This window comes from Chaetodon auriga, chromosome 8, assembly GCF_051107435.1.
Source record: "Chaetodon auriga isolate fChaAug3 chromosome 8, fChaAug3.hap1, whole genome shotgun sequence".
Classification (NCBI taxonomy): Eukaryota; Metazoa; Chordata; class Actinopteri; order Chaetodontiformes; family Chaetodontidae; genus Chaetodon; species Chaetodon auriga.
In genome coordinates this window covers 22,286,022-22,313,943 of record NC_135081.1, presented here as the reverse complement: position 1 = coordinate 22,313,943, position 27,922 = coordinate 22,286,022, and the positions used below count along the sequence as shown (strand labels likewise).

At 43.2% G+C, this 27,922-nt stretch overlaps 1 protein-coding gene and 1 long non-coding RNA gene across 8 annotated transcripts in view; one reads left to right on the top strand and one right to left on the bottom strand.

Annotated features, from left to right (window-relative positions):
• Positions 1-630: 630 nt before the first annotated feature.
• mag (myelin associated glycoprotein) lies at positions 631-25,899 on the bottom strand. 7 transcript variants are annotated; one of them, XM_076737862.1, is made up of 13 exons: positions 25,808-25,899; positions 17,015-17,143; positions 13,798-13,905; positions 12,746-12,821; positions 12,267-12,635; positions 11,202-11,498; positions 9,765-10,022; positions 8,373-8,633; positions 7,799-8,104; positions 5,726-5,825; positions 5,018-5,114; positions 4,692-4,745; positions 631-4,051 (listed from the first exon to the last, which is right to left on the bottom strand). In XM_076737862.1, exons 4-13 carry the CDS (start codon positions 12,789-12,791, stop codon positions 3,893-3,895), a joined length of 1,947 nt encoding a protein of 648 aa, XP_076593977.1. In that variant the 5' UTR covers positions 12,792-12,821; positions 13,798-13,905; positions 17,015-17,143; positions 25,808-25,899; the 3' UTR covers positions 631-3,892. The 7 variants fall into 7 exon arrangements, with proteins under 7 accessions (XP_076593977.1, XP_076593978.1, XP_076593979.1 ...); XM_076737863.1 differs by having other exon boundaries at positions 17,015-17,971; positions 25,808-25,834; XM_076737864.1 differs by lacking the exon at positions 25,808-25,899 and adding an exon at positions 20,884-21,351.
• Positions 22,503-27,922, top strand: part of LOC143325015 (uncharacterized) — a 28,770-nt gene continuing 23,350 nt past the window's right edge. The window contains exon 1 of the long non-coding RNA XR_013077499.1: positions 22,503-24,987. This is a non-coding gene — a long non-coding RNA (uncharacterized LOC143325015). The remainder of the gene's footprint in view (positions 24,988-27,922) is intronic.

Here is a 27,922-nt window from a genome sequence, read left to right as displayed (position 1 = left end):
CTCATGATGGCGTCACATCAAAACTCAAGATCGCTAAGGATCACTGAAGTCATTCGGGTTCATTCTCAGGTTCATGAATAAACAAAATCTATCTGACAGTTGACATATTACAGTTGAGATATTACAGTGGTGGTCAAACGAACCAGCACACCGACACTGCTGCCCCTAAAGCCATGCAGCGAGCTTGGCTAAAGACTGTCAGGTAACTGGCAGGTTGTAGGTTTAATCCGAACAGTCACTGGTGCTGCTGGTCTTCAGGTGATAAAGAAACATCAAGCTTTGCAGAGTATGAATAAAACTTTAAACAAAGCCCAACAATGTATGATGTATTGATATTCTTACCTATATTCACCTAAAAACAACACAGTGTCTAAACAAATTAGCTTATTTTTACAAAAAACATCATAAAATCCAGATTAAATGTGTATTATCTTGATTATGAGGGTTGATGTTTTACCTTGACCATCTACTGCCGCATTTTTTTTGTTTGTTTTTTTTTCTGTAAAGTCAAAAAGTAAAGAGAGAACAGCACACAGTTTCATCCCGGTGATGTGGCTTTTCAAAACAAAGAGACAGCATGAGAAACAGACCGCTCACAGTTTGTTTTCTATCAATAACCAACTGTTTGCATTTCGTGTTGTTCTTATTTTATTTATGTTTGCGTGGAACTGAAGACAGATGAATTTGCTTGAGGCATGAAAGACTTGTTTAAAATAAAAGAGCAAGCAAACTACATCACTGCAGAAATCCTACTTTCAATAAGTAACAGTGCTAATTTGCAGAGAGATTGCAAAACCCTGATCTGAATTATTGTGTCAATCATATATGTAGAAAACAAAATCTCCAGAACGATAATTATGATCACCACAAAGTATAGGACATACAAATTTTCTTTACAACACACGGTGACAAAAGATTAGGTATTTGAAATTTCTACTTAAAAAAAAAAAAAAGAAAGAAAAGAAAAGAAAAAAGTAAAACTCCCCATGAGGCGTTCAAAGACAGGAACTAGTTATTGACTTTGTGCATGTGGACAATTTAAGAATGCTAGCCAGCATATCTGGAACCTTCCACCATTAATTTGACAGAACAGTGTCTCAATAAAAGGTTAATGTGAGTAAGAATAGCCGGTTTACATACACAGGGAGCCCCAGTCCTAGCTTTTTATACTAATTACCATAAATTTTGTTGACCTACTTGGGTGTTTTTTTTTTTTTTTTGTTTTTTTTTTAAATCAGCAATATTTAATTTTGACCTTTTCGGTCAAATTTAACACAAAGTTGGCTCATTTGTTTGCATTAACTTCAAATATGACTTGAGGCAGAATAAGACAAAGGAATTCTTTCTAAAGATGCCAGTAAGGAGATAAAGGAAGTTTAAGAGTCACTCAGCTGCAGGTAAGAGATTATAACAATGCATGACTTTGTAAAACATTACCACACACACTGGTGAGCAGGATCTGACCTCTTACACAGCTTACACACTCAGACCTGCACAGTACAGCATCATGGGTACGTCAGAAAAATCATCCAATGCATCACATCTGAGTCACCTTTCTTAGGCCTGTGTCAGAGGCACCCTGAGGCTTCATTAACACGGTTTATTCAGATGATGTTTTGGCAGACAGTGTTATTTGGGTTCATTATATCTGCTTAAACTGCAAGTACTCCTCATGGTGTAGTGTTGTCGTATTCATTTTGCCATTGCTGCTTATGAGCAGTGGACCCATATATGGAGTTAGCGGTTAGCAGTCAGAGGCCTTGGCTGTATTTTGTGCTCCTACTGATTGTAAAACCAATAAGAAACACAGAGACACGCTGCTGCCTTGATGAACTTAATCCATCATTTTAAATGAGACTGCCACAGTACAGAGTTGTTTCATAACATGCATTTATGAAGCCTTAGTCAGCGCACGTGTAATTTCAGTCTTTGAGAAGAGATCATCGCACAACTCCAGCTAGATTTTCCTTCCACTTGAGACTTCTATCAACATCAGTGCAGCCTGTTGAGGAGGAGAAAATCAGTGGACAAGCTGCATAATTGATGCTCAACACACTTTCAGTGTTTTAGAAATCATTTCTTGCAGAGAAACTGGACAAAGTAATTGTTTTGCATGATTCATTTAGACGCCAAAATTGTTTAGCACGACGTCCAACAATCCGACACACAACACACCACAATCATACATGTGTGAATGGCTAAATGTCAGGACATTTCGGCCTCTGCTGCTCTGATTTGGACTGTTCTTTGTTTAATTCTGCCTCTTGTGAATCACCCAGTTTAATGGAAGTGCACATACTAAATTCCCTTTCAGTGGTTAATAAAAAGAATAGGTTCACACAGCAGCTTTAACACTTTAAATCAACCGCAATCACAGTCAATAACAAGGTTACTGTACTCCCTGCATGTAAACGTAGCCTCTGATTTGACTTTGACTATAGTGCACACTAGTTAGAGGTTGGTACACTTTATTGAGCTCATATTAAGACAGTGTTCAGTCAAAAATATTTGAATGATGTGTGACAAGGCTGTTTTTTACTTCCCACACTGGCTTTTATCCATAATTTAATACTTACATGTGTGCCTGCTGGCGAAACAGTCATACAGGGTACTTACTGTGCATACCGACATCCCTTTTCCTATCAATATACATCTGATTAATATATATTATTGACACCATCATTATCAAGTTAGACTATTAGTACGCTTTGATATTACATCACAGGTTCATCAAATGTCTTTGAATAGCACAACCAACTGGCTAGTCAGCATCACTTTTCATCATTCAAACATCTGACGCATCTGTGAGAATAAAGCATCGACCTCTGATGCTCGAACTTCCCAAAGACCCCAGTGATCAGTGTCCTGTGATCTTTCAGCACGATATGAACACACACGCGCGCACACACACACACATTGTCTGAAAGAGATAACACTTTGGCCGCTCGCTCGCAAGTATGTTGTGCTTTAGGTCAATCGGAGAGCTAGAGCCCATGCTTTGGGGAGGAGATGAGACAGACATTTTGCGTCGGCCACAGTGCAGGAAATTCCCATAAATCTCAACACATTCTACTGTTAACTGGAAAATGCTGGACAGAAGCTGTGACGTCTCTCACAATGGAACAGCGTACCACCTGAATTTACAAACCCTCCTCTATTATTATCAAAGGTGATGGAGACTTTTGTTTCATTTATTATGAGAGGCTTCCAAGTCACAGCTCACATCAAATGCAATTATGTGGAAATAAGACGCTGAGATGCGCTTCCATCTCTCGGCCTCAGTCGGTTATCTTCTCGGGATGTAATTAACCAAAGGGAAGAGAGGAGGAGGTTTGCTCTCAGCTGACAGACACACATAAATATAAGGGAACAAAAAGCGCGGTTACTCCTTGCCCCGATGCTTCGACTGGCAGCAGACACAGTGACAGTTACAAGAGGCAGATGAAGAGCAAGAGTGAGATGATGCGAGCACTCAGATGTCTGCATCAACAACCACTATGAAAGCAAAAAAACAACAACAACAAAAAAAAACATGGCCGCTGGTTAACACTGCATGTTTTGGAGCTTGTGTACTACAAGCAAGGCTAGAAATTGAAATCAATTCTTTTACATTGTCCAGTGGGTCATGCTCTGACCCCGAAAAGTACCAGTTTTCCCAAATGATGGCGTGTGAAGGGGTGTCCCATGGAGGAGGTGCAGCATGAGGGGGAGCACTGGCATCGAGTGGTACATTATATGTGACAGATCTGAGGGAATGAGACACAAGGAGTCATCATACGCAGGGTGAAATCCAGTCGAGGAAGGAGAGTTATTACATAGTTTATGGGGCAGATGATGTGTCGGGGTTGCCACTGCGTCTCGCATAGCCGAGGGATCAGGGAAGGATCGCGATTCATTTGGCTTTGATTTCCGTGTAGTTGCTGCCGTCATCCCCCCTCCCTGAGGCCCCCTCCCTGGACCTGGCCCCGATAAACTCCAGAGCAGCGTAGTTCAGCTCTTGCCTCTCCAGTCCTGCCATAGAGCCCACAGGTTGATAATCCCCGTCTTCTCCCTGCAGAGAGAGGGAACGATCAGCGGCACAAATAACTGGCAAGGTGCCGGCGACACCTCGGATGACAGAAAGAGAGCGACAGATGTTAGTGGTTACTGCTCGACAACTGACAAGGAGATTGAGATGTTTCCTGTTAGGTTGGCAGTTTGTGTTAGCAATGAGGCGGCCATGCAGAAGGCAGTTTTGGAAACAAATGGCAGTGTACGGGACACAGAAGCGGATATGCGAGGAGATGCATCTGTCGCTGCAACCTGGTATCACACCAAAGCGTGTAAAAGACCCGCTGGTCCACTGTGTCAGTGCCACGTTTTGCATCGCCTGGGCGTGAAAAGAACACGCTCTCATTCCGCAGTCAAGTTACCGATGATAAATATGCAACCTTCATAATAAAGCTTGCTGAGAAACGTTTCAGATGGCGGTTGCAGTTTGGTTCATGGTTTGACATCCTGTTCTACATTTATCGCTCCGGTCATTGTCACACCTTCATACACGCATGTAGTTTTCACGCCAAGGTGAGGCAAAACGTGATACTGGCACACTGTCCTCTTGTGGGTCGGTGGGTCTATTACACGCTTTGGCTTGAGACTGGGCTGGTCACTGAGGTTTGTGCTTTTAATGGGGATTTGTTTAGGAACCTTACCGTGGTCTCCTCTAGAATGGAGTTAAACTTTGAGCCCAACAGCTCTGTCTTAAGCTGTGCAAGAGTTAGGGGAGAGAAAAACAGACAGAAAAACGCAGAGAAGCGATGAAAGCAAGAGAAAACAGTGTTTGGAAAGGTCATGGTTGGAGCTACTGGACTGCTGCTGGGAGAGATTCCTCCTATTACCTCTTTTTCAGAGGCCAAACTGGGGTCTCAAAATTTACATCTTGTTGCATTACACAGAACTATAACCCCAAACAATGTGAGAATGGTCATCCAACCCATCCTCCATCATAATCATAATCATTGACATCAGCATGTCTCACCACTTTCTTCCTCAGATTTTGTTTGTCCTTCTTGACTGCGCTGTAGTACAAAGCTGGGTTCTCCAGGACCACGTCCTGCCTAGGGTTGCCATTCTCTCTGGGGGACGGAGTCACATAATCAGACTCGGTCTCGACTGCCACTACCGTAGGGTGACACGCCAAGCCTGGGCATCCATTTTAAAACAACAAGCTCTATAAGGTTATGTTGGAGGCCAACTGTGGCTGTGAGTGACGTGGTTATTTCATGGGTTTAGTCGCTGAGCTCACACCCACTTCAGGGGTGATGTGCCAGAGAAAGCTTGCAAATTTGGGGGTCCAAATATGCCTTGAGGCTAAAATAAAGCACCTTGGTTAAGAGGGCTACCTGGGTTGTATTTAGCATAGCAAGGATACAGAAGCAGTGTCAGAGCAGGGAATTGTGCCTGCAAAATATAAGGTTAGTCCAGCTTTCTAACCCACTCCACAAGGCAGCCAATGTGGATCTCCAAGGATTTCAACTTGTCCTGGCAAATAAACTGCTCTGGAGAAATGATTCTCACGTCCACATCAATCCCACATTCACTCATATACTGTACAATGTGCATCAGTGTGTTTTAGAATGGATGGCAAGGCTTAAGTGTTTCCTTGGATTTCAGAAAATGCTTCGTGAGGAAAATGACTACGTCTGCCTCGCGTCGGCCTCTCCATTAGTTTGTCATTTATACTCACTTCTTGTTGTTGTGGCCGACGTATCTCACTGCTGCGATGATGAAGGCTATGACCGCCACTCCTCCGATGGTGCCAACGATAACTGCCATCATGTACTTCTCTGGAAACAAAGGTGATCAAAAGGGAAAATGAGGGTATCCCACTTTTTTTAGCTCGTGGTGAACATATTGAACTAAACACAGAAAAACGGTGCACAAAAAGACGTTATGTAAAGAAAACAAGAGCGTAGGGAAGAGCTTAAACCTCCATTATGTACACCAAAAACTGAGGGATTGCTCACTTCATCACAGCATAATTACATCAATTTAGGGGAAGAAGTTGTTTGTTTGTCCAGTAAGGAGACAATACATAGGAGGAGGAAAACATCTGTTATGATGTCCATCGTGTCCTTTCATGATGATGAGAGAATCTAAAGCACATATGTCAAACCTATTCCACAAAGGGCCGAGTGGCTGAAGGTTTTCTTTCCAACCAAGCAGCGGCACACCAGACTTGACTCATTTCATCAGCTGATCTCACTCTTGAGACAGCTGATTGGTCAGACTGTGTGCTCTTGATTGGTTGGAGGAAAAACCTGCAGCCACACGGCCCTTTGTGGAATAGGTTTGACATGCCTGATCTAAAGGATAAGGCTCACAATAATCTATATTTTTGTTATTGTCATGATCCCAAGAATCTCACAAAGAGACAAAAACCAACAATGTCTTCTGGAGGCTTTGTAGCAACCTCACAAGAGCAGACAGTTTGCAGGAGGTATGGGCAAAATGAAAAGAAACACATAATCCTACAGAGCAGCTAACGAGGAGTACGAGTACGATTGCCAATATCAAGTAATAGATATGTGAGAAAGTAGAATAAATTTCACTGTGTATGGTGCCGATGCAACTGTCATGAAGTTGCTGTTTTAGTGACTTTGTTTTGCACTAACAACTGACTCAGGCCTCAGACTGTTTGTTTGTGAATTGTAAGGTTTAACAGTGGGGTGAGGCTGCGCAACTCTGGCATGCTTTGCCATTCTGAACATTAATAGGCTGCATCGGGTCACAATTAATTTATTTAACTGAATTTTAAGTGTCATCATTAACATGTACAGTGAATAAGCATAGTATGTCATGGCAGTCTTTTGACATGCAAATCCACTTAACATTGAACTATTCAGTATGAATCCATTGTTGCATTCAAAAGTCAGTTGCAAAAAAAAAAAAAAGGAAAAAAGACTGATTGTCCGGGCCGTTCATAAAAACCAAATTCCCAGCCAGTTACTTTCCACTGGCGCCGGGACTGAAATAGCTGCTTTATGAATCCAGAGATGCACAAAATGTTGCACAATGTCAAGTTATGCATTTGGTGTTAAGCCCTGTTAGTCTGTATCTCAACAGCCAAAGTCAAGGTCCTCTATCCAGCTGATGGCACTCCTACCACGTCCGTCTGTTCCTACTTATCATGTCACAAAAATATATAGCTTCATTTCTTAAAGGGCTTACTGACCCCCTGTAACAGCTGGGCACTCTGGGCACTATGGTTTTTAGCAAAAGTTACTCAAACATGAGGAAAAGGTGCATTTACTGGTTACCTTTTTTTTTTTCCTGTCGATCAAAACACGTTTAATCTACAGCAGCAGAGCAGTGTGTATGGGACCGTCTCAAAACAAACTGCAGTGCCCACGTTAGTGGAGAAAGACGTCGTCCAGAGCACCGGTGCGGGTGACTCAGCCGTCACCCTGATGAACAGTTAGCTAGTCAGACGGTGTCACGAACCCTCTGACACCCAAACATCCACTGACTGGCCATTCATCTCTCACTGTCACTGTCAACATAAATACCTGCACATTGTCATTGTATTTACTGTTTCGTGCCTCATCATTCTTTGTATATATTGTTTATTATTCCTTGTATGTGCACACATACTTGGGCAGTAAAGCCAGTTCTGATACTGAATCTGATTCTGGTGTGGGTTTTTTAGTGGGATCATTTTCTTGTTGTTGACAATGAGGAAAATGAGGAATTTTCTCAAACATCACAACAAGAATCAAAAGTAAAAATCAGTTAAGGTGCACAGTTAGTCTCTACTCACTCTCCTGCTGTAGCTCCAGGAGTACGCTCTCTCTTCCGTACACGTTGGAGATGCTGCAGTGGACGTTGACGGCTGGACCGTTGTCGACCCGCTCGCCTTTCTCCCGCAGCTTGATCATACCCGTGGAGGTGTGACCGTCTGTGTGCGTGTAGAAGTTGTACCGGCCGTCTGTTTCGTTGATGGTGACGTTCAGGTCGGGCAGGTAGAACTCGATGGTGGGTTCAGGGTTTCCTGTGGCCATGCAGACACACTGGACACCCTCCCTCACCACTGTGCACTTTGACTCCTCCAGAAGGACCGGAGCATCTATCAAAGGAGGCAGGAGAGTAAAGAGCTGCAATAACAGCATTGAATTGTATGATACATCAAACTGTTCTTACAGTTATGATTCATATTTTGGAGTTTTGGAGAATAGGTTAAAAAAAGCATCTATACTCAATAGATGTGGAATATTTTTTCAATTCTGCAAGCTCAAAAAGTTGGAACAGCAACTTTGGAGATGCCCGTTTCTTATTCAATGTCCTACTTTTTCGACACTACTGCTGAATGAAATGCAGGGCGGTGAAGCACTCACACTCGACGGTGATGTTGAGGGAGCTGCTGGCCCTTCCGTGCTCGTTCTCGGCCAGGCAGCGGTACTGCCCGTCTCCCTGCGGTGTGATCTCCACAATCTCCAGCACTGACAGCTCATCCGCGGTGATGGTGCCCACCAGCTCCCCGTCCTTCAGCCAGGTGAGGGTTGGAGCCGGGCTGCCCTGGGTGCTGCAGTGCAGGGCCAGTGAGGTTCCCTCTAGTACTGTTACGGAGTCATTTACCAGGGGCTCGCGGGGAGGGTCTGCAACAAAATGTACAGCAGTTCCGGAAAAAGTCTCTTTATCAATCACACAGTTAAAAGAAACTCAGATTCTGAAAGGACAAAATGTGCAATAAGTGATTTTTTTGGCCACTTGGGGGCAGCAGAAACAAGCTGCAAAAAGGCCATCACCTTTTAAGTTGACACAATTTTCATTAATTTGGAGTCATGTGTCTGCTCACCTGGCTAATATAAGCTCAACATTCACTCTCTTTTTGCTCTGTTTTTGGTCTCCACCAACTCTTGAGGGAAACATCTGTCTCGTTAGCTGCTAAATGCTCCACTATGTTCACCTGCTATTCTCTGAACGGGACTGACAGTTAGTCTCTTTCAGAACTTTCTACTGAAACACGCTGCTGCCAATAAACGACACTGCCACACTTTCATACAACATGCTAATGACGGGCAGGTTTCGCGTTCACACAGGAAAAAACAAAAGCATACTCAAATCACTATGCAAACTAAATCCACTTGATTTTTTATTGAGCTATTTATCAACAATATTGCAAAATAGTTAAAGAATGTAGCTCTACAGCTTCAGGGGGATGAAAGTAAAGTATTAAATCTTTAGATCCTTGTTTCATTTCTTGTGTTAAAGTTTAATTGGCAGTGGCATTCTAAGGTCACAATTTGATTGTTTCTTGCGTCTCTCGTGTTTGTACAAAACAAAAAAAATACGTTGATTTATGATACTATTAGTTGTTATATGGATTTGGGACAGAGCTCTGAGTTTTCCACAATATAGCCCAATACACTTCTTTATTGTTCTGCCATTGCCTCCCTGAGGCTCTGAAGCTCTGCAGTACACATTGATTTATTTGTGAAGCAAGGATAGTTTGGAAAACACTGAGCATACTGTACAATCAACAGCAGCTAGTGGATGATTTGAGGCTTTTATATTTGCTCCCTGTTGACTGTAGCTGCTGTGAATCCAGGCCGACAACAGCTGTCACTCATGGGTGAGCGTTTGATAGTCAAAGCATTTTCAGTGGACTGTTCCTTTATTGTTTTTGATGGAGAATAGAAGCTACATTATTTTAAATCATCATCTAAACTCCCAGTTTCCGACTACATACTAATTGCAGAATGTACAATATTTATGTTGGGACTCACACTTGACAGCCAGGTACAGTGAAGTGTTCATGATGCCGTAGCCATTGTCCCCAATGCAGGTGTAGATTCCCTCCTGTGCAGGCGTCACATCGTCCAGGGAGAGGGAGACGTTGGACGCCGTGTCCCACAGAAGCTCCTGGTCTCCGAACATCCAGGAGATCCTGGGAGGAGGGTTGCTGTCCACCTCGCAGTGCAGCATCACAGAACTGCCCTCCATCACCTCTGAGGACACGTTCACCCACACAGAGCGTGGAGCGTCTGGAGGGAAAGTATGATGGATAATTTAATGTCTCAAGACAACACTGAAAGACAGCGTGTTGATCTTTCCTGCTGAAACAATATACAATGCAGCCCATAAAATCAACAGCTCAGTGATGTATTTGCATTTTGGTTTTGATATTTGATGCAAACTTCAGGAACTTTTTGTTGAATAAAAATAATATGGCTACATTTCCTATATGGCTAACGCATTTTGTATGTGCACACCCTCAAATGAAAGTTCAGATTTAACCTGAGCTGATTGTGCATGGTGCAGCGTCCAAATACACCCTAATTCCAAAAAAGTTGGGACGCTGTAGAAAACCTAAATAAAAACAGAATGCAATCATTTGCAAACAAACAGTGTTTACGAAGTGTTCCCAAACACATGTAGTAATATCCTTTATACAATCATGTGTTCAGAAGGTGGTGGACCTCGCTCCATCCTCACTTGTGAACAACTGAGCCTTTCCAGGATGCCCCTTTCATACCCAGTTATGATACTATTACCTGTCACCAATGAGCCTGTTTACCTGTGGAATGTTCCAAACAGGTGTTTTTGGAGCATTCCACATCTTTCCCAGTCTTTTGTTGCTCCTGTCCCAACTCCCTCATGAAACGTAACAGCTTTGATGACGCTGTATAGCGCCATCGTTTGGTCAGCAAAACCTGCACAAGTGCTGCTGCACTCTGTGTTGATGCCAGTCAGTAAATACTAGCATTGTAACACACTAAACGAAGATAATGAGTAGTGTAAACATTACACCAGCATTATTGTGATTCATCAGCATCATCATTGTGAGCATGTTAGCATGCTAACATTAGCGTTTAGCTAACACTGCAGCCTCACTGCCCCCAACTGCCATGTTTTGGATCTGGATTTCTTGTGTTTTGCAGGATGTGGGGGATACTATTCTGAAAACATGCCTCTGCACTTTCTGCCCTACACAGAGTTACTGTCAACTGAAAGCTAGTTTAAGTGTTAGCTCCAAGCCTTTTTTGGAACTTAAATGGTGCATCCTGGAAGCCACTCAAGAGAGAAATTTGCCGTATAGAAATTCATAATTGCAGTTGGGACTCTAGTGTCAGACACAACAGTCCCTTTGCGACTATAAATAGAGGTGGGAAAGCATCATTATTACTTACTGGCTTTATAATGTGAGGTGCTTTTTAACTTACACTTGATGTCCAGAGAGATGAGCCTCTCATAGACCAGAGTGGTGTTGGGGTAGTAGACTCTGCAGCCCAGGAGCTGCCCGTTGTGCATGGGTCTGGGTGTGAAGGTGAGGGTGCTGGAGAGTACAGCTGTGTTGCTCTCCTCCAGGTAGTCAGAGCTAAACTCCGGGTCGGGCAGGTAGTCGGTGTACATCCACTGGATCTCTGGAGTCATGTCGGGGCAGTTGTCTGGAGCGTAGCACGTCAGCTCAAGACTCTCATCGCTGACAATCTCCTCTGGGACGTCGATGTTGGGTTGATCTGGAATACAAAGGCATTATTGGATTTCTTTAATAATAAGAGGAACTTCATTTGCAAAGCTCAAGGTTAAGCAGAAAATCAGAGCAAAGACGCTGTGACAATCAATAAAATATAATACTAACCGTAAAAAAAAATTAAAAAATCGCATCAAATGAATACAAAAAAGGATGGAAATGAGAACGAATAAAAAAAACATAAAAAGCCATAAAGGCAAGGTTACCCTAAATTAAAAGCCAGGTCACATGGAAATGTCTTTGAAATGCCTTCTTTAAAATAAATAGCAAGCTTTCCACACAGTAGATCGTATGAATTGAGCTGGTCATTAATTATTTATAATGCTATAATTGAAAAATTGATAAAACATCATAATTGTGTGCTTGGTGAAATGAATCTTTACAGCCATTGTGCTGAAGTGATTAAATCTGAATCTAGTGAATCTATGGCCCCGACCATGACTCTGAAATATCAGTAGCCAAAACTATGTACTCTAAATACTTAATTCTATACTATATTGTAGCCTATGCGCTCTATAGAGTGGCGCCACCTTCATGATCAAAGTGACAAGCAGCAACATGTAGTCATGGAAGAGAGAGGATCATAGAGACACACTGTAGTATTACTATAATATTCCAATGATCATGCTCCCACTGAGCCGTCCCCCTGTTAAAAGTTAACAAATAACCAGCTGATATTAGCTATAAAATGATTTCATAATGCTGGCTTATTGGTAACAGTTTAATGTATGTTCTACCCTGATCAGTGACTTACCCAGAACTTTGAGCTCAGCAAAGTCTGGGAACGTATACATGTTGGCTCCGCCGAGGTCAGCGCGAAAGTAGTATCTCCCTGAGTGCTCAGTGCCGATGTTGTTGATGAGCAGAGTGCAGTTCCTCTGGTGCAGGTCACCCAGCAGCTTGGTGCGGCCCTTGTAGCTCTCGTGCACGACGTCTGTGCGCGTCTTGAAGACAACAGGAGGGAAGAGTTGAGGGTACGGCTGGCCGAAGTACCAGATGCCGTGAATGCCTCGGTACGGCCTGATACCAGACGGATACATGAACGTGCACGGGATGACCACACAGGAGTTTGTCATGGCCGAGATGTCCCGAGGTACCCAAACGTTCCACTGGCAACTGACATCTATGAGAAGATCAGTTGAGTTGAGTGAAATATGACCACAGAGTGTAGAATGCAAGAATATGTCTACTCTGTCTACCATGACACAAAGAATAGGTACAGGAATTTATTACCACTGATGATCAACAGCAGCGGCAAGAGCAGCTCCAAACACCACATGGTCTCTGCTCAACGCTGGACCATAGACCTCTGGAACACACAACGTCCTGTCAGTTACGGCACATGCATCATCAGGAGGAAAAAAAAAAACCCTCAAATGTTGTTTACAGCATCGGTGCCGCTGCGTGACTCAGACACTGCATCTATCTGTAAGAATCACACAAATACTCCACGAAATACCAAAGATTCTGACACTTACATACAGCATGGTACCCAAATCAGTTTTTGAGTAGAAAAGACTACTTCAAAAAACACAATGAACAAAGCAAAGTTGATGATGATATTTTTTTTTAGTTTAAAATTTGTTTGCAAATCACAGAAGTTGCACGCAGAGGAAACATTTGTCTTTTCAGTGAATCACCGATCACCAAATTTCGAGTTGGGCAATGTTTGCATGCTTTTCAGTTTCTCTGCTAAATGACCTTTTTTTTTTTTTGCAATATCTAACAAGCAATTCTAATTTCATATTTCAATAACTCATCAAATCTCATCAGCACTCATCTTAGCACAACAGCTCATTTCATGCCTGAGATATTACTAAGCTGATAAAACACCATCGCCATGAGTCAAAGACATATTTATCTCCAAATACACCTCCCAGCAGACGCTGTAACAACAGGTCCAACAACTCTAGCTAAGAATAAAATTTGAATGGGTAGCTACTAGCCAGTATCTTTATCGTGTTACTCTACACACATTTCACTGAAGAATCTGCAGATCAGCTGGTTAGATTTAGATAACTTGAGCTATAACGCTCTTTTTTTTGGTCTTTTGGTATTAATCAAAGTCCTTCCCAACTGGCTTTCGGGCTGCTGATGCTGATTAAAATCCAAAATGACACTGAATCTGTTTTGTGTCAAAGCAACAGAAACAGTTTTATACGGCTTAGCCCACATGTGGGCTTGTTGTGCGAACGGTGTGGAGACTTAAAAAAAGGAACACAGGAAAATGCTTGTTCGTAGCTTTGTAGAAATAACTGTGCAGTGACTCGTGACTGCGGTTTTACCTTGAAATGCTGATGGTTGGAAACAGACAGACGCTCTGCAGGACAGCTAGTCAGCAGCTCCACTAGAGGGTGTTCACTCACACCCAGACAGCTGGACAGCCTTCTTCTCTGTAAAAAATAAATAAAAAAAAAACACTAGTGACATCAGCACCATCAGGCCATGACATCACTCTGTAGTAAGTCACACAAACTCAGCGTCAGTCAGCACCTGTTCGCTGCCTCTCAGTGGAGTCACTCATTACGGCCGCCATACGTAAGCTCGTCCAATGAATGACACTCACTGTTGGCCGAGCGCTGACGCGACGCCAAACTCCAGTCACCGCACATCATGTCATCAGTGGATTACTGATGCTATTTGGCTGCAGTGGAAAGAACTGAGGAGGTGTGGAGGGACCGATAACCACTGTGATGACTGTGATGACAACGTACGTAAACAAACGCTGCTGAATTTACTGAGAAGAGGAAGAGGCACACAAATAATTCAACATAACTTTTGTTCCAACATCTCACTGGAAACGGTTTTGCTCAGTTGATATTGTTATTAAATGAGATATTAAATGTGTCTTCTTGGGTTGTTTTTGTTGGTTTCCTCTATATATTCATCATTTGGTATATCAGCTCTTTCAGTTATGACTTCAATCTTATCACAGTCAATCAGAGTGATATATCAATCTTACTTTCAACTACCATTAAACTGTAACATAAATGCTACTAATAGCCAGAATACTTTGATGTCTCTCTATAAATTACTCATTTAACACTGAGGCACTAAGGATGAGTGATGAGTAAACGTGTGATTGGTCCCCCTGCTGAAGGAGGAGGGCGGTAAGGTTGAGAAAGCCTAATCTGAACATGTATTCCCCTTGAATTGAACAAAAGTAGACCTCATTACAATGACGTTGAGATAAATTTTCCATAGTTAGCTTCAGCGGGTAGCGCAAATACCTTTTACTCGAAAACAATCCCAAACAGCAACAGAATATTAAACTGATGTAGTGCGCTGGCTGTGCTGCTGCTTCAGCATCGAAGTTTGAGTTTAGTGGCTTGACATGATCGTCATAGACCAGTTTTTGTTTCACAGGGTGAACTATAAAAAGAAAAGTGATCGCCCCTCTCACTGAGTCACTCAGAAAAACAATCTTCACACCATGCTTGCCCCTACTTCACCCCTATTTGCTGATAAGTGACAAGACACATTGAGAATTTTGGAAATAAATTACATCCAGTAATAATAACAATGATAAGATTCTGGATCTGCGCCTCTCCAGTCCTGTGCTCGCTCTGACTGATAGCTAATTTGTTTATGCATATGAATGATATCTCCCAATATTACACTCTATCCCGACAACCTGCTTCCACGCTGCACAAGCTAACACGTCTGGGTTGTTAATTTACATGTTTAGATGTTTCATACAATGATTTTTGCTGTGAAGAGAATTTAACATATGCAGGCTGGTGACTGCGTGAAATTACACTCGACAGTCTGTAACAGGCAGCAATACAACATCTACATAAACTCATCAGTGTAATGTAATGTCAGTGCTTAATCCATCATTCTTGAGTGTTTAGTTTATATTTTCAACATACTAATTGAGCTGTTGCTTTTTGCTTCATGCTTCTAAAGGAATCTGTAACTGTTCAAATGCTATACAAACAAAATTATCATGACGACTACTGCTTGTGCAGTGGATGTAGAACGAATATATGCAGGAGTAGGAGCAGAGGATTTAGCCTCATGCTGCAGCAGCCGGTGTGTGCAGATGGCAGGCCTAAGAGTGGATTCTGTTCTAGAGCTTCGTGATTAACACATCACAACATCCCCCAAAGAATCCATGACCAGTATTAGCCATGTTGACGGGGAAAAGTGAAAAATGATGTTGACTTTGCAGGAGGCCGTGGATTTCTCCTGCTGCTCATCATGCCTTCCCATGGCCAAACAGTCACAAAGTCATATATATCTATTTGAATAATTAAAGGAACCTACTTGGTTATTAACTACCTTCTACTCCCCCATTTGCCACCCTTCTTTAAACCAGCAATAACTAATCATGTTGGCCGCTTGGGGGCATCAGAAACAAGTTCATCTTTTAGACAATATGGCTGACTATAGTGAAAAGCTGCTGTTTACACAACACTATGCTTCATCTGGAGTTATAATTGTGTCCACCTGCTTGAATGTAAGCCCAATAATCACTCTCTTTTAGCTCTGTTTTTGGTCTCTACCAATCCTGGAACTCATCAGCTATCGTCTGACAACGATTAAGCCTCAGGAGGGGCAGCAGCCAAAGCTTGGGGGCTACTAGACAATGCATGCTGAGGAACTGGGGTGTACCTTGAGATGCAAAGACAACATTTTGGCTAATCTCTATAATCATATATTTTCATATGAATGCACATCAATTTTTTAAAAAGTGAATAAGGTAAATCATTGTATCACATTATAGCTGTTGGGCTTCAAGACTGTAATTTAGCCAACGCGCTCCGCCTCTTTGCTATCCAGACAGACTGTTTGCCTGCATGCAACCAAAACCCGCCCAGATGCGATTGGTCAGTACTACTCAGAATGGACTGCTAAAGGAAGCCAGAATGCTTCCAAATCTTGAGGGAAGCATCTGGGTATCTATTCACTAAATGTTCCACTGTGTCCACCACATAGTTGCTACCAGTGTCTGTCTGCTGCTCGGTGCTAAGCAGGTAGAGTTCAGTGGGTTTTTAGCGCTTTTTAGCTGACAACAGCTGCCTGCTGTGGCTGAAAGAAACACTATGAGAGCAGTGAGAGGGAATAAAAACAATTAAATTGCAGGACTACGAGCGACCCCTTTCACATTGTCATTTGATGCATTGTTATTATAAAAATTAGATGATAGCTGCTTTAAAAATAAACACTTCAGATTCAGGGTCACGCTTCCAGACGTCTTGGCCCATAATGCCACACTGTCGCCTGTGACAATCCTAACTTTTCTCCAACATTGCGTCAAACTTCACCATCTGCACTGCAACAAAAGGCCAAGAGCTGGGCAAGTGCGTCCTGGCAGAGAGGCCGTCCATCAGCAACGGCAGGAGAGAATAGAGCCGGGCAGCCAGGCAGGGCCACTGACACCACCACCGACCCCAACAACGGCCTCATTGATGGGGCAGACAAACGGCTGGCACGGAGCACACAGCATACGTGTGCACGCTTAAACACACACACACGACACGCACACAAAACACTTGCCTCATACCAGCCTCAGCACCAGACCCCTGCTCCCTCTCAGTCCTCCTTCTTCTTCTTCTTCTTCTTCTTCTTCTTCTTCTTCTTCCAGTTGTCTTTGTTCTCCCTGAGTTGGTCGTCTTGCTCTGAATACTTGATGTTATGGAAAAGGGTAGAAAAGGGAGATAAAGAGAGATGTGAGAGGGAGACAAGGGGAAGGGGAAGAGAGGGAGTCTGTATGAGCAGTGGTTTACATGTGTCGTGGGCAGCTCTGAATATGCGTTCAGGCATTTCTGGAGCCGTTCTTTGGCCCACACAGAATTCCTCTCCTCTGTTCCACCATTTCCCTGAGCCGTCCGGTGTGTCTCAACGCCTTCAACTCTGGGATTTGATCATACTTCCTTCTGAGGTGGTGCCCAAGACACGAGGGCAGACCCTGCACGGTGAAGGAATGACGACTCAATGTCACTTTGAGCAAGGCTGCGTTAAAGCAACATATGGAGAGTAGGAGGAACGCTGGACTTGCGAGATGAATATGGTTACGTAAAGATGTATATTAGCTTGATGCAGATTTTGATGGTAGAAAGGTTCATTTGTTTAAAATCACCACCGAAAAGAGCCTAAATCACACAATTAAACTCAAGAAAGCCTGTGAATCTGCAGCCATGCCTGGATGAATATGAATTTCAGTAAAAGGCTTCAGGGCACCATCATTGATCTTTCGAGCCGTATGCAGATCTAATATTTTCCCTGCTGAGGAATGTTTGTGGGCGAGGAGCTCAAGCATGAACAAGCACTGGTTTACATAGAAAAGTAACAAAGGCAACTTATCTATCCAAGTGGCACTTTTTCCCACCCTCATTGTTACATGTAGGGTGAGTCACTGTGTCCAAAAGCCTTTAGGCCATCGGCCAAGTGATGGCATCGACCGAGCCGTGGATAACCTCAAGGGAATCCCTCCGCAAACAGTCTGGAGAGGGGCTGAAGAAGAGAATGCTGCATTGACGCTCTGAATCCGCGTACAAACGAATACGCGGCATGCCGTACCCCCCCCACACACAAACACACTTGCAGCATAAGGCATGCCAACACGCTCCTCAGAGTGGGGGGTGCAGCTATGTGACTTTCCTCTGCATCCCCTCTGTGCTGCTTGTAAGCTCAGCCGGCTCCATTGTCCTGCTGGGACTGGAGTCATTGTATACGCAGTATGAGCACCTTAAATGTGCAGGAGCAGGCGGAGTGAGCGTCTAGCTGAACAGAATCACGTCATGTTCCTTTCTGTGGTCTTTTATCACAAAGAAAGAAGGAAAAGGGAGAGAGAAATGACAAGAAATAGCACGTTGGAAAAGTATAATAAGCAAAAAGACAAAGCCTGCTCGGCTTGGACTTGAAGATATGTAATCTAAAAGTACATCAGTGCCTATTTATCTTCATCTGATCTTTTACCTGCTGTGTGCAGAACCTCCTCCTCTAATATCTAAGGTAATCAAACCTAGACATAATTACTTATTCCACATCACGCTTCAGGGAAACAGATGCCGTCTGAACAATCATCTCTGCTAAATCAGGCCACGACACCTTTTATGAGTCATTTTACATTATTGAAATTGCTCCCACAAACCGAAAGGCTCACACAAACAATCGACTGTGCCAAGAAGAACATTTTCATTGTGAATATCGTCTGCGGCCCGTGTACAAGAGCGTCGCCCTGGCTCCCGGACAGAATGGGAACCTTGTATGCAGAACACTGCCCATTGTGCAAGGGAGAAACTGGAGGAATTTTTCCGGAACAGGCCCGCTCACAGCTTGCGCTTTGCCGTTTGCCTGTGACGCGCGTTGGTCCACCACAAGCTAAGGCCCCCACTAAAATACTCAGAGGAGCAGATGGTCTTAAAACATGACTGCTCCCCCTCCCACACATGGAGCGCTGAGCTGCGATGAGCACAGCGCACCGACGCACACACACATGCACACAAGATACAAACATAAACACGGAGATGTGCCAATATCCAGTCACACAGTCTGTCCAAGGTTCTGCAGAGAGCGCTGGCATAAATAAAAGATTCAGACTGGACTTCGAGGTAATCAAAGAAAAATAAACCATGGCTGCTTGCCTCACAGGTACTTTGAATTGTATGCAAGGTGCATTAGTACTTCTTTTTATTTTAGGGTATTTTTTATCTATAATATGAATCTGTTTGCATTTAGTTCTACGCTACAAATAAATTTCTTTCTCCTTTATTACCTATCAAGAGTGTTTTTCTGGCCATTTGCACGGGTCTATGGGTGTGCATTTTTTCCTCTTCTTTAAGACCCACAGAGACAGATCACATTTTAGGAGTACTGTACCAAGAGCGCATGAGGCGAGCATGACAACAGAACAAGCCACAGCTGGCAGATCACCAACATAAGAGGAGCACCGATAGCTTATCTCGATCTTTTCTACCTGGCAAAGCCGGTTGACTCTGGCAATCCCCGGCCCAGTGGGCAGATGGTCAGCCACAGGCCTCCTCTCTCATTACAGCGCTCTCCCTTCCGCTCTGAACAAAGGGGGGCGACAAACAGAGCCGTCACCTGTTCAGCCACATAGACAGATAAAGTGTGGCCCCAACCCAATGCTCCCCGAAACGCTCCACTTGGCTCTCCTAAACTGGAAAAGTGAGGATGAATCCACCAGCCTCTGTCCCTCCATCACCACTGCTCTGATTTTGGATGACACATAAATAAAAATATAATGTTCGGCCTGATGGGAGGCGTGATTGATCCACTGTTACATTACAAAAAGTGGTTCAAATCAAAAGCTTAAAAAAGTGCCTGAACTCTTACACTGAAAGTCTAATTGGATGGAGAAACTTGCTGCACACGTCCGCCGATTCTTACAAAATGCATTAATTGGCCTAAAGGGAAAGCAATAATTAAAGGTCAAAATCTGAAACTCAAATGTATCTCCGCTGATGTGATTTAACCTAACCTGCAGGGATTATGCTTTTTGGCACTTTGATCTACTTCAAAATTCACGAATTGGGCCATAATTAAGAATTAAAATGACACCGCACCGCTTTTTTAATGAAATGTATGTTTCTCTTTTAAAAACTGCATTTTTCCTGATGCAGTGAAACACCGTGGCTTCTGGCAGAGTCATTAAAGAAAACATATCTTTCACTCCTTTGGAAAATGCAAACGACTTTGCCAGTATTAGATTACTTGTAAAACTGTTTTGGTTGGCGGTGTAATCAGAGGCTCTTCTACCTGGCATCAGATGTCTGTCTGGATGTGCTAACACGCTCTGGCAATTACAGGGACGGCTCAGCGCTAATGGCACAGGCAGCCAAATCCGTCCAGTAATAATTGGCAGAGCTTTTAGCAACCCCTACTAACACTGAACAACACACACACACACACACACCACACACACACACACACACACACACAACACACACACACAACACACACAAAACACACTCACTCACTCATGTGTGCACGCTTACACATCATCACAAACACGTTCACTCATGCACGCATTCATTAAGGCATGTGCACGCATGCACACACACACACACACACACACACACACACACACACACACACACACACACACACACACAGTGACTCATTACCTAACTCAGCCTAACTTGTGACTCGTCCAGCTTGGACTTTTCACTCGCTCACTCATCACATCATCTTTGAACGCTCACGCAAACAAGCGCACACTCACCCTGACTGTAGGTGTTTGACCTTAAAGAACAAAAATAGCAAAATTACATAGACAGATAGAGATTTGTCCTCCTCTGTTTGCACAAATCTTCATCCCCTTGCCATAAAAAAATCTCCAAATCCAAAAGCTCCCAAGGGCATAAAAGATTTCAAGTGAGAGAGAAAGCGCTGCTGCTCACCTGTGCAGGTGACCCTGGCTGACCTCCGAGCGTTCGGCGGCTCCTGTATGAGCAGTTCCAGCAGCCTTCCCTCTAAAACTCACATGCAAAGCGTCGCACCAGCCCGTTGCTAGCAAGACCTCTCGCCACTCTCTGTACCAAGCCCCAACGGTGGGGAATAAAGTGCCCACCCCACCACCACCGCTGCCACCACCATCATCACCATCACCCCTCCCATATGAAAATCAGTCCTTCAGTGTAGCAGCATTGTTCCGAGGCTTCGCCCCGAGGCTCAGCCATTCATAAATACACACGGGGCCACAAAGGGCCACACTGTTCCCCCTCGTCCCAACAAATATGGGTGAGGCTTTGAGCTCCGAGGCCTTTCTGTCCAACGCGGCCAGTTGGTTTATGCTGGACGGAACTGAGCATATTTGATCATTTTGGATTAATGGACAGCACAGCCACATTTTTTTGTTTTTGAGGTCAGTGTAACAGAAGGCAGGAAGTGTGTTTGGGAGGGGGTGATGCAGATGGTGGGGAGGGGTAGGACCAATATGCGGGGCCCGAATGTGTATGCATGACTTGTAGCCAAATCCATCACTGTTTTGAGTCTAAAAAACCAAGTCAAGGCTTCAGAGGTTAGAGAAATACAGGACCAGAACAGCGTTTCACCCCAGTGACCACAAATCCGCCTTTCAGAGGGTTGTGGTTTCTATTTTTGAGTGTGTTTTCCCACCTGCCAGGCAGCTACAGGTTTCCAATCATTTCACTACCAAATCAAAATCAGCTTGAAAGTTTCTTGAGTCTGTTTTTACTGATGTCAAACTCATACAGGAACTGTCGTGATAAAACATCTCACGCTACACTATGGCATGACATCTCCTTTACAGTCACACTTGGTGGCTCCAGCACCAAGCTGCAGAGTTCAATGCCACACCTCAATGCAGCAATACTATTAGTACAGTTTCATAAGAAATCCAAGATACCAGAAAATATATTAATTAATATCATTAAATATATGTTATAGAAAAGACTGAAAAACATCACCCTCCTGAAAGAACATCAGATGCTTTTATACTCTTTTTTTCATGTCAGCAGACGACTCGGAGATGGTTTTATGCTTGCACAGATTAAAAGTACTATGCACTGACAATGTAACAGGACATGCACTGAATTTGTGTTTAATTAGACTGATTGTTTTAGCTGAAGTGAAGCATCCGTGTTTTGGCACATCTGTATTATCAGTTACGTCAGAGGTTTCAGAAAAATCTAAGTTCACCGGTCGTGAATGCATCTTAGATATTGACATGAACAGTATTTATTATTTACGTTGGAAATTCACAATTCCAATAACTCCGATATGACATGAAAGCAGCATTAGGGCTACAGTAACTGTGACAATGTCATCAAATCTAAAATTACAAATCCACAAAACTCAAAACTACCTTTGACCTTTGCACTGATATTGCTGAGGTTTATGACGCCTCACTGTAAAGCTGTGGCTGGCACTCAGAGTTGTGCATGTTGTGTATGCTAGGGGTTGCGCATCGTTGTCTCCACTGGGTGAAGACACTGCAGACTCCTCCTTGGTGTCCTTGAAGCACACAGTGAACTGAGGTCACTCTGAAGCTGCTTTTAAACACATTGATTTTATTGTCTTTAAGTTCCACTTTGCACATTTTCAGCATTCCTTGTTTTCAACACGTGTTGAACGATAACAGTAATCTAAAGGTAATCTGGATACTTTAAGTAACGATACTGTGACTTTTAAAGCCTGTTTTGTACATCGCATTAGGGAATACGTCTGTATAAACCTGCCAACTCATCCTTCCAACTCATACAATTGATAAAACACATTATGAAGCCTAAATGCGGCATTAAGAGCGTTCGCACAGTTGCATGGTGCTGTGACCATGTCGTGAAACCCCAAGACTTGTTGGCGCACCCCCTCCCTCCTCCTGACACAGGAGCCTTTTGTCTCCCGAGGCCTTCTGGGACAGAGCAGCTCAGCTCGAGCCTGACACCGCACAACACTGGGAAGTCGATGCGCACAGATAATTGTCTTTTAATCACAACAATCCCCTTTTCTCTGCCCTCGCTCGATTGTTTCTGGCTCTTGTTCGACCTTTCTCTCTTGGTTGTAGCTCTTGTGGCTTTTAGCAGGTTCAGCCAGCCACATTGAGCTTGTGGCTTTTGTGATGGAGGCAGAGATGGAGCTAACAACGATGGGTCCCTTACAGCAGAGGACTCTGGGGCAACCTGCTGTCACTAAAATTATTAAATCTATTAAAACATCCGTGTCTAAAGCTCAAGCATTAAACATTCATTTACAAATCTATTATCAAGCCCATCACTGAGTGAATATATACTCAACTCAAAACAGTACAAATATAATATATTTAATGTCTGACCTCATCAGCTTCAATGATTTTTATAAATATCTGCTTATTCTGAATTTGATGCCGCGACACCTTTCAAACAAGTTGGGACAGGAGCAACTAAAGACTGGGAGAGATGTGGAATGATCCAAAAACACCTGTTTGGAACATTCCACAGGTAAACAGGTTGATTGGTAACAGGTGATAGTATCATGATTGGGTATGAAAGGGGCATCCTGGAAAGACTCAGTCGTTCACAAGTGAGGATGAAACGAGGTTCACCACTTTGTGAACACATGATTGGATGAAGGATGGTACTACATGGGCTCTGGGAGTCTTTGGAAAACTGTTGTCAGTAAACACAGTTTGTGTTTAGCCATGATTGTGCTTCCTGTCTTGGCGATGGCAGACGTTTCACCCCGCCTTCGAATGCAGTCATTTGGAAAAGCGATTCCAATATAGGCGGACAACATCTAGTTCATTTCAAGCATATCCTGCAGCATGGTGGGGGGTGGGGCTTGGTTATACAGAGTCATCCTGTCTCCCACCAACAGTCCGTTTGGTTTTGACACCCGTGATAATCCCACACGGGTGATCTGAACTGTTGCGGCTGAACTTTGCTGGTTCCTCACTCTCCTGTTGGATTTGTTGTGCGTGTAGTCCTCTGATCCATCACAAACTGAGCAGGCGTATAATCACCAAGAAAAAAATTTAAACACCCATGTGAGTGTGCAGGTTACAACTCTAATGAAATATCTCAGAAATGCATTGTGAAGCATCTTCACACAGGTCTGATGAGCTAACAGTTAACACCCTCGTGTTACAATTATTACTCTTACAGAGCCACAAATAGATACATTACTTCATCACTGTGCATCCTGCAAAGAGCTGTGTTGGTTTTCTTTTCTTTCTTTCAGTCACTTCCAAAACAAATGCAAACGCTAGTCAGATCAAGATCTTTACACGAAAAGGGGGAAACACTACCGCTCTTGACCACAGGGGTCGCCAAAATCAACACAAAATGAGAGTTCCTTGTAGTTGCTGTTAAAGTTTGAGACCCATTCGCTTGCTGCTCTTAATCAAATAGCGTTTCAAACACAATGCAGCTAAATAAAAAGCAAAGAATACATAAAAGTGAGAATTTAGTGACTTTCTGGGGATGCTTGGTCGTTATTATCCAACTTTCAAATCCACAAACATAACCCTTTACTTTTGAAACAATTCTTGTCGCTGTCCTCAGAGTAAAACACGGCAGAATCCACACAGTGTCAAAGCACACAGACATGCACTTACAGTGTTATGGTGTAGACATGGAGGGTGGTGTGGGGGAGAGGCGGTATGTGGGTGGGTGAGGGGCTTGTGGGGACTGTGCTGGACAGCGACGGGTGACAGGACAACACACTGAGAATGGATCCATTGTTCCTCTGTCCAGTAAAGTGGACAGAGGCGGTGGATGGCTGCCATTTGCATGACTATTGCATGTAATGTTTGTAACTGCTGCACCTAGAAGACGTTTGCCTAAATCTTTTCATGCTTCCTTTCCATCGATTGGAGGGGCAGAAACAGATGGAGACAAATTACTATCAGTAGGTGTAACACCCAAGACAACGTGCACGCTACTCAACCCTCAAACATTTCACTTGTTTCCAAAGTCCAAGTCAGGGGGAACTGGATTAAATTTAAGACTCAATTAAACATTTTAACTTGTCATTTCTTTCCTATCAGAATGAAAATGATACTGTATGTCTCCCATTATCGACCCAATTCAGGGTTACATCCACGACCTACACATGCTGCTGTCCCTGTGTTACATGGGATTTTTAGTCCCGAAGGTGCAACTAATCTCAAATTTGTCCTACTTGGCCAAAGTTCCCATAATGCGCCCCAACTGTCATTGTGCAGCTTGGACTCGTCGTGTGTTTAATATGCTGCTCTTTTTAAAAAAAAAAAAACATATTTTCCCATTAAAGAAATTGAGATTATTGACAGTAGTTCCTGTTTTAATATTACTCCAATGACTGAAAAGCAGTGACAAGCCAGACATAATGGAGCTAGAGCAATGAGAGCAATGGCCACCTCCTGTTTCTGCACAAAATGACAGTAAACATGGCTGTGATGGCAAACAATGCTCAACATAATAAGTAGACGATAATTTGTTATGGTGAGAATGATAGGATTTTTCTTTTGGTCAAAATGCTGAAAAAAATGTCTTCTAACAAATATAAAATGCATAAAACATGAGAAACAACACGCTGGTTATTTTCTCTGTATTATTCTCAGCTGTAATTACATGACATGTTCTCGCAGAAATATCATTGAAATACAACTATGTGCAAAGGTGCTGCTAACTCCAGATCTTCAGCTCACTGCTGCCTATGACCACAGCATCAAACTCACTGCCATTCTGAGGCAAAGAAAAGATTAAACAATTAGGAATTTGAAGGCAGGAGAAGGGAACAGATGATGAGTTTTGACTCAGAGAGACGCAAAACCCAGCAGCTCGTCAGGATTTACATATGAGTGACGAACAATAACTGCAGATGAGTGAATAGCGGAGCTCTTACCTTGTCAGCTGATCTGAAGCCAGTGAGGAGCTCAGAGAGTCGTCTTCTCTCCTTCGGCATTTGCTTTCTCCGCTGCTCTCCCTCCTCCCTCCTCTTTCCCTCCGTCAGCAGACTGGATCTTTGGCACACAGAACCTATGATGGGTGGGGGGGCTTTCAGGCTTTAGATGCACACATGATTTTCATTTAATTAAAGAATTAAAGGAGCATATTACAGGAAACTCTGTTTTTGCACAATTTGAGTCTCATTTTATCGTTTTTGAAATCAATTTCCAGACAGATTATCTAGAGCACTATGTGAATGTAAATGTCAGTAATAATCCATCATTGCATAAGAAAACTGTGTGCATGCTGAAACTAAAAGTGGCTCTATGCAGGCCTGCTGAGCAACAGGCCACAAGTCTCTTCATAATACGAGCAATCAAAAATGTATGCACCTTGAAAGGGAGCTTGTTTAAAAAAAGATCACTTTAACATGATATATCTTACATTTTGTTGTCTTTTCAAAGTTAAACTCTATTCAATCGTAATAATTTCAATCATAAAAGTCCGTTTGCAAGTGAGAAAATAACCCTGGATGGTCTTGTCAGTTTGGTTTTGGAGACACAAATTAGTGAGACAAACCTAGCGGTGTTCTTTAAATCTGACTCTTGTGAGTGTCCTAACTTTATGAAAGTGTTCCACTAACGAAGACGAAAGCCAGTGTTTCTGCGCAGGTGCAGCCGCTCAAGTAGTTTTCAGGAAGTTGATGCATCTCAGTGGTGAAAAGAAACTCTAAATAACGCGATAAACTGTGACAAGGTTCCCGATATCAGTAATCTTGTTTGACAGGGGTTCAGTAGTATTTGAAGGTACCGGTCTGTGGTTCCTAAAGTGGGGCTTGAGGACCGTTAGGAGTCTCCCAGAGGGTTACACCTTTTCCAAAAAATACAATTAAATGTGATTACAGTTTCATTTCGTGTCCTCTCTGCTGCCTCTAACCTGCAGAACAAAAACATTCAACATAAACATCAAAGGTCTAATCTCCCAGAATGAAGGGGCTTAGCTGTCTTGCAGGGATATTCTCTGCATTTATTTTTCCTTTGTGTTTATCCAGAAAAACTTCACACAGCGATGCTCTTTTTTTCTTTTACACACACACAGAACTAGAACCATTGGATGCAGTATTCGCCTCAGTTATGTGTTAAAGGACAGTCACACTACAATATGTCTTTGCTCACTTTCTGCAATCACTCAGCAGCATTTAAAGTCTCCCACTTTGAGCATGCTGTGAGAAATACCCCCACATTAGTTATTACAATCCATTTTAAAGCAGTAGCTGTGTTGAATTCCCAAATTAAGCTGTAACTGTGTAAAACCAGGCACTATTTATAAAGCTGGCGCTTGTTTCATTTGGCTTGAGTAATTATGACATGTGGTCAATCTTAATGCAATCGGAGAACGTTAGAAATTGGCAGAAGGCGTCGTTTGGAGAGGAAAATGCAGAAATCAGACGAGCAAAAAGCAGAAGCAGCGTGGCACTTCCTGTCGCACGTTGGCATTGGTGATGTTCTCGAAAGCTTGATGAAACAGTCAAGAAAGCACCCTTCAGTGAACAGAGCCTGAAGTTCTGACACGACAGATTTCAACATCACTTGCGCCGCACGCGTGAAAGCACCGTCACAGCTGACATCGTGTGGTGGTGAGGAGATGAGTAACACAAACCTCGCTCGCTGTAACCATCCTTTGGTGTCAGGGACCTCGGGGTGATTGACAGCAGGAAGGACGTACACGGTGAGGAGACGGTTGCCATGGAGAGAGGCACACAAACTGCCAGAAGAAAAGCAGAGTGAAAACAACAGATGAAAAGATTAAATTCTGACTCCCAGTTGAGCAACATAAATGATTTGTAAATGCACTCTTACCTGTTAAATGGCGTGTTCTATAAGGACAGCAGGTTTCCAGCCTGCCTGGGTCACTTCAAAGGTCAAACCCTGAAAATCTGACCTTCTGCTTCTGATGCTCTGCACCCAGAGCAGTATCTCAAATATGTAAAATACTGTAATATGAATTATATATGCAACCACAGTCTGAGCAGACACATTCTAGACAAACAGTCAGAGAGGAGTGTAAGAAA

Bases quoted from the DNA above. Each gene is read 5' to 3' on its own strand.
- mag (XM_076737862.1), bottom strand. From the start codon at position 12,791: ATGTGGTGTTTGGAGCTGCTCTTGCCGCTGCTGTTGATCATCAGTG. The intron at 8,634-9,764 runs GTGAGTCCCAAC...ATTTTGTTGCAG, and splicing joins ACTGTACCTGGCTGTCAAGT to ACCCTCCCCGCGAGCCCCTG. The intron at 4,746-5,017 runs GTGAGACATGCT...ACTCTTGCACAG, and splicing joins AAAATCTGAGGAAGAAAGTG to CTTAAGACAGAGCTGTTGGG.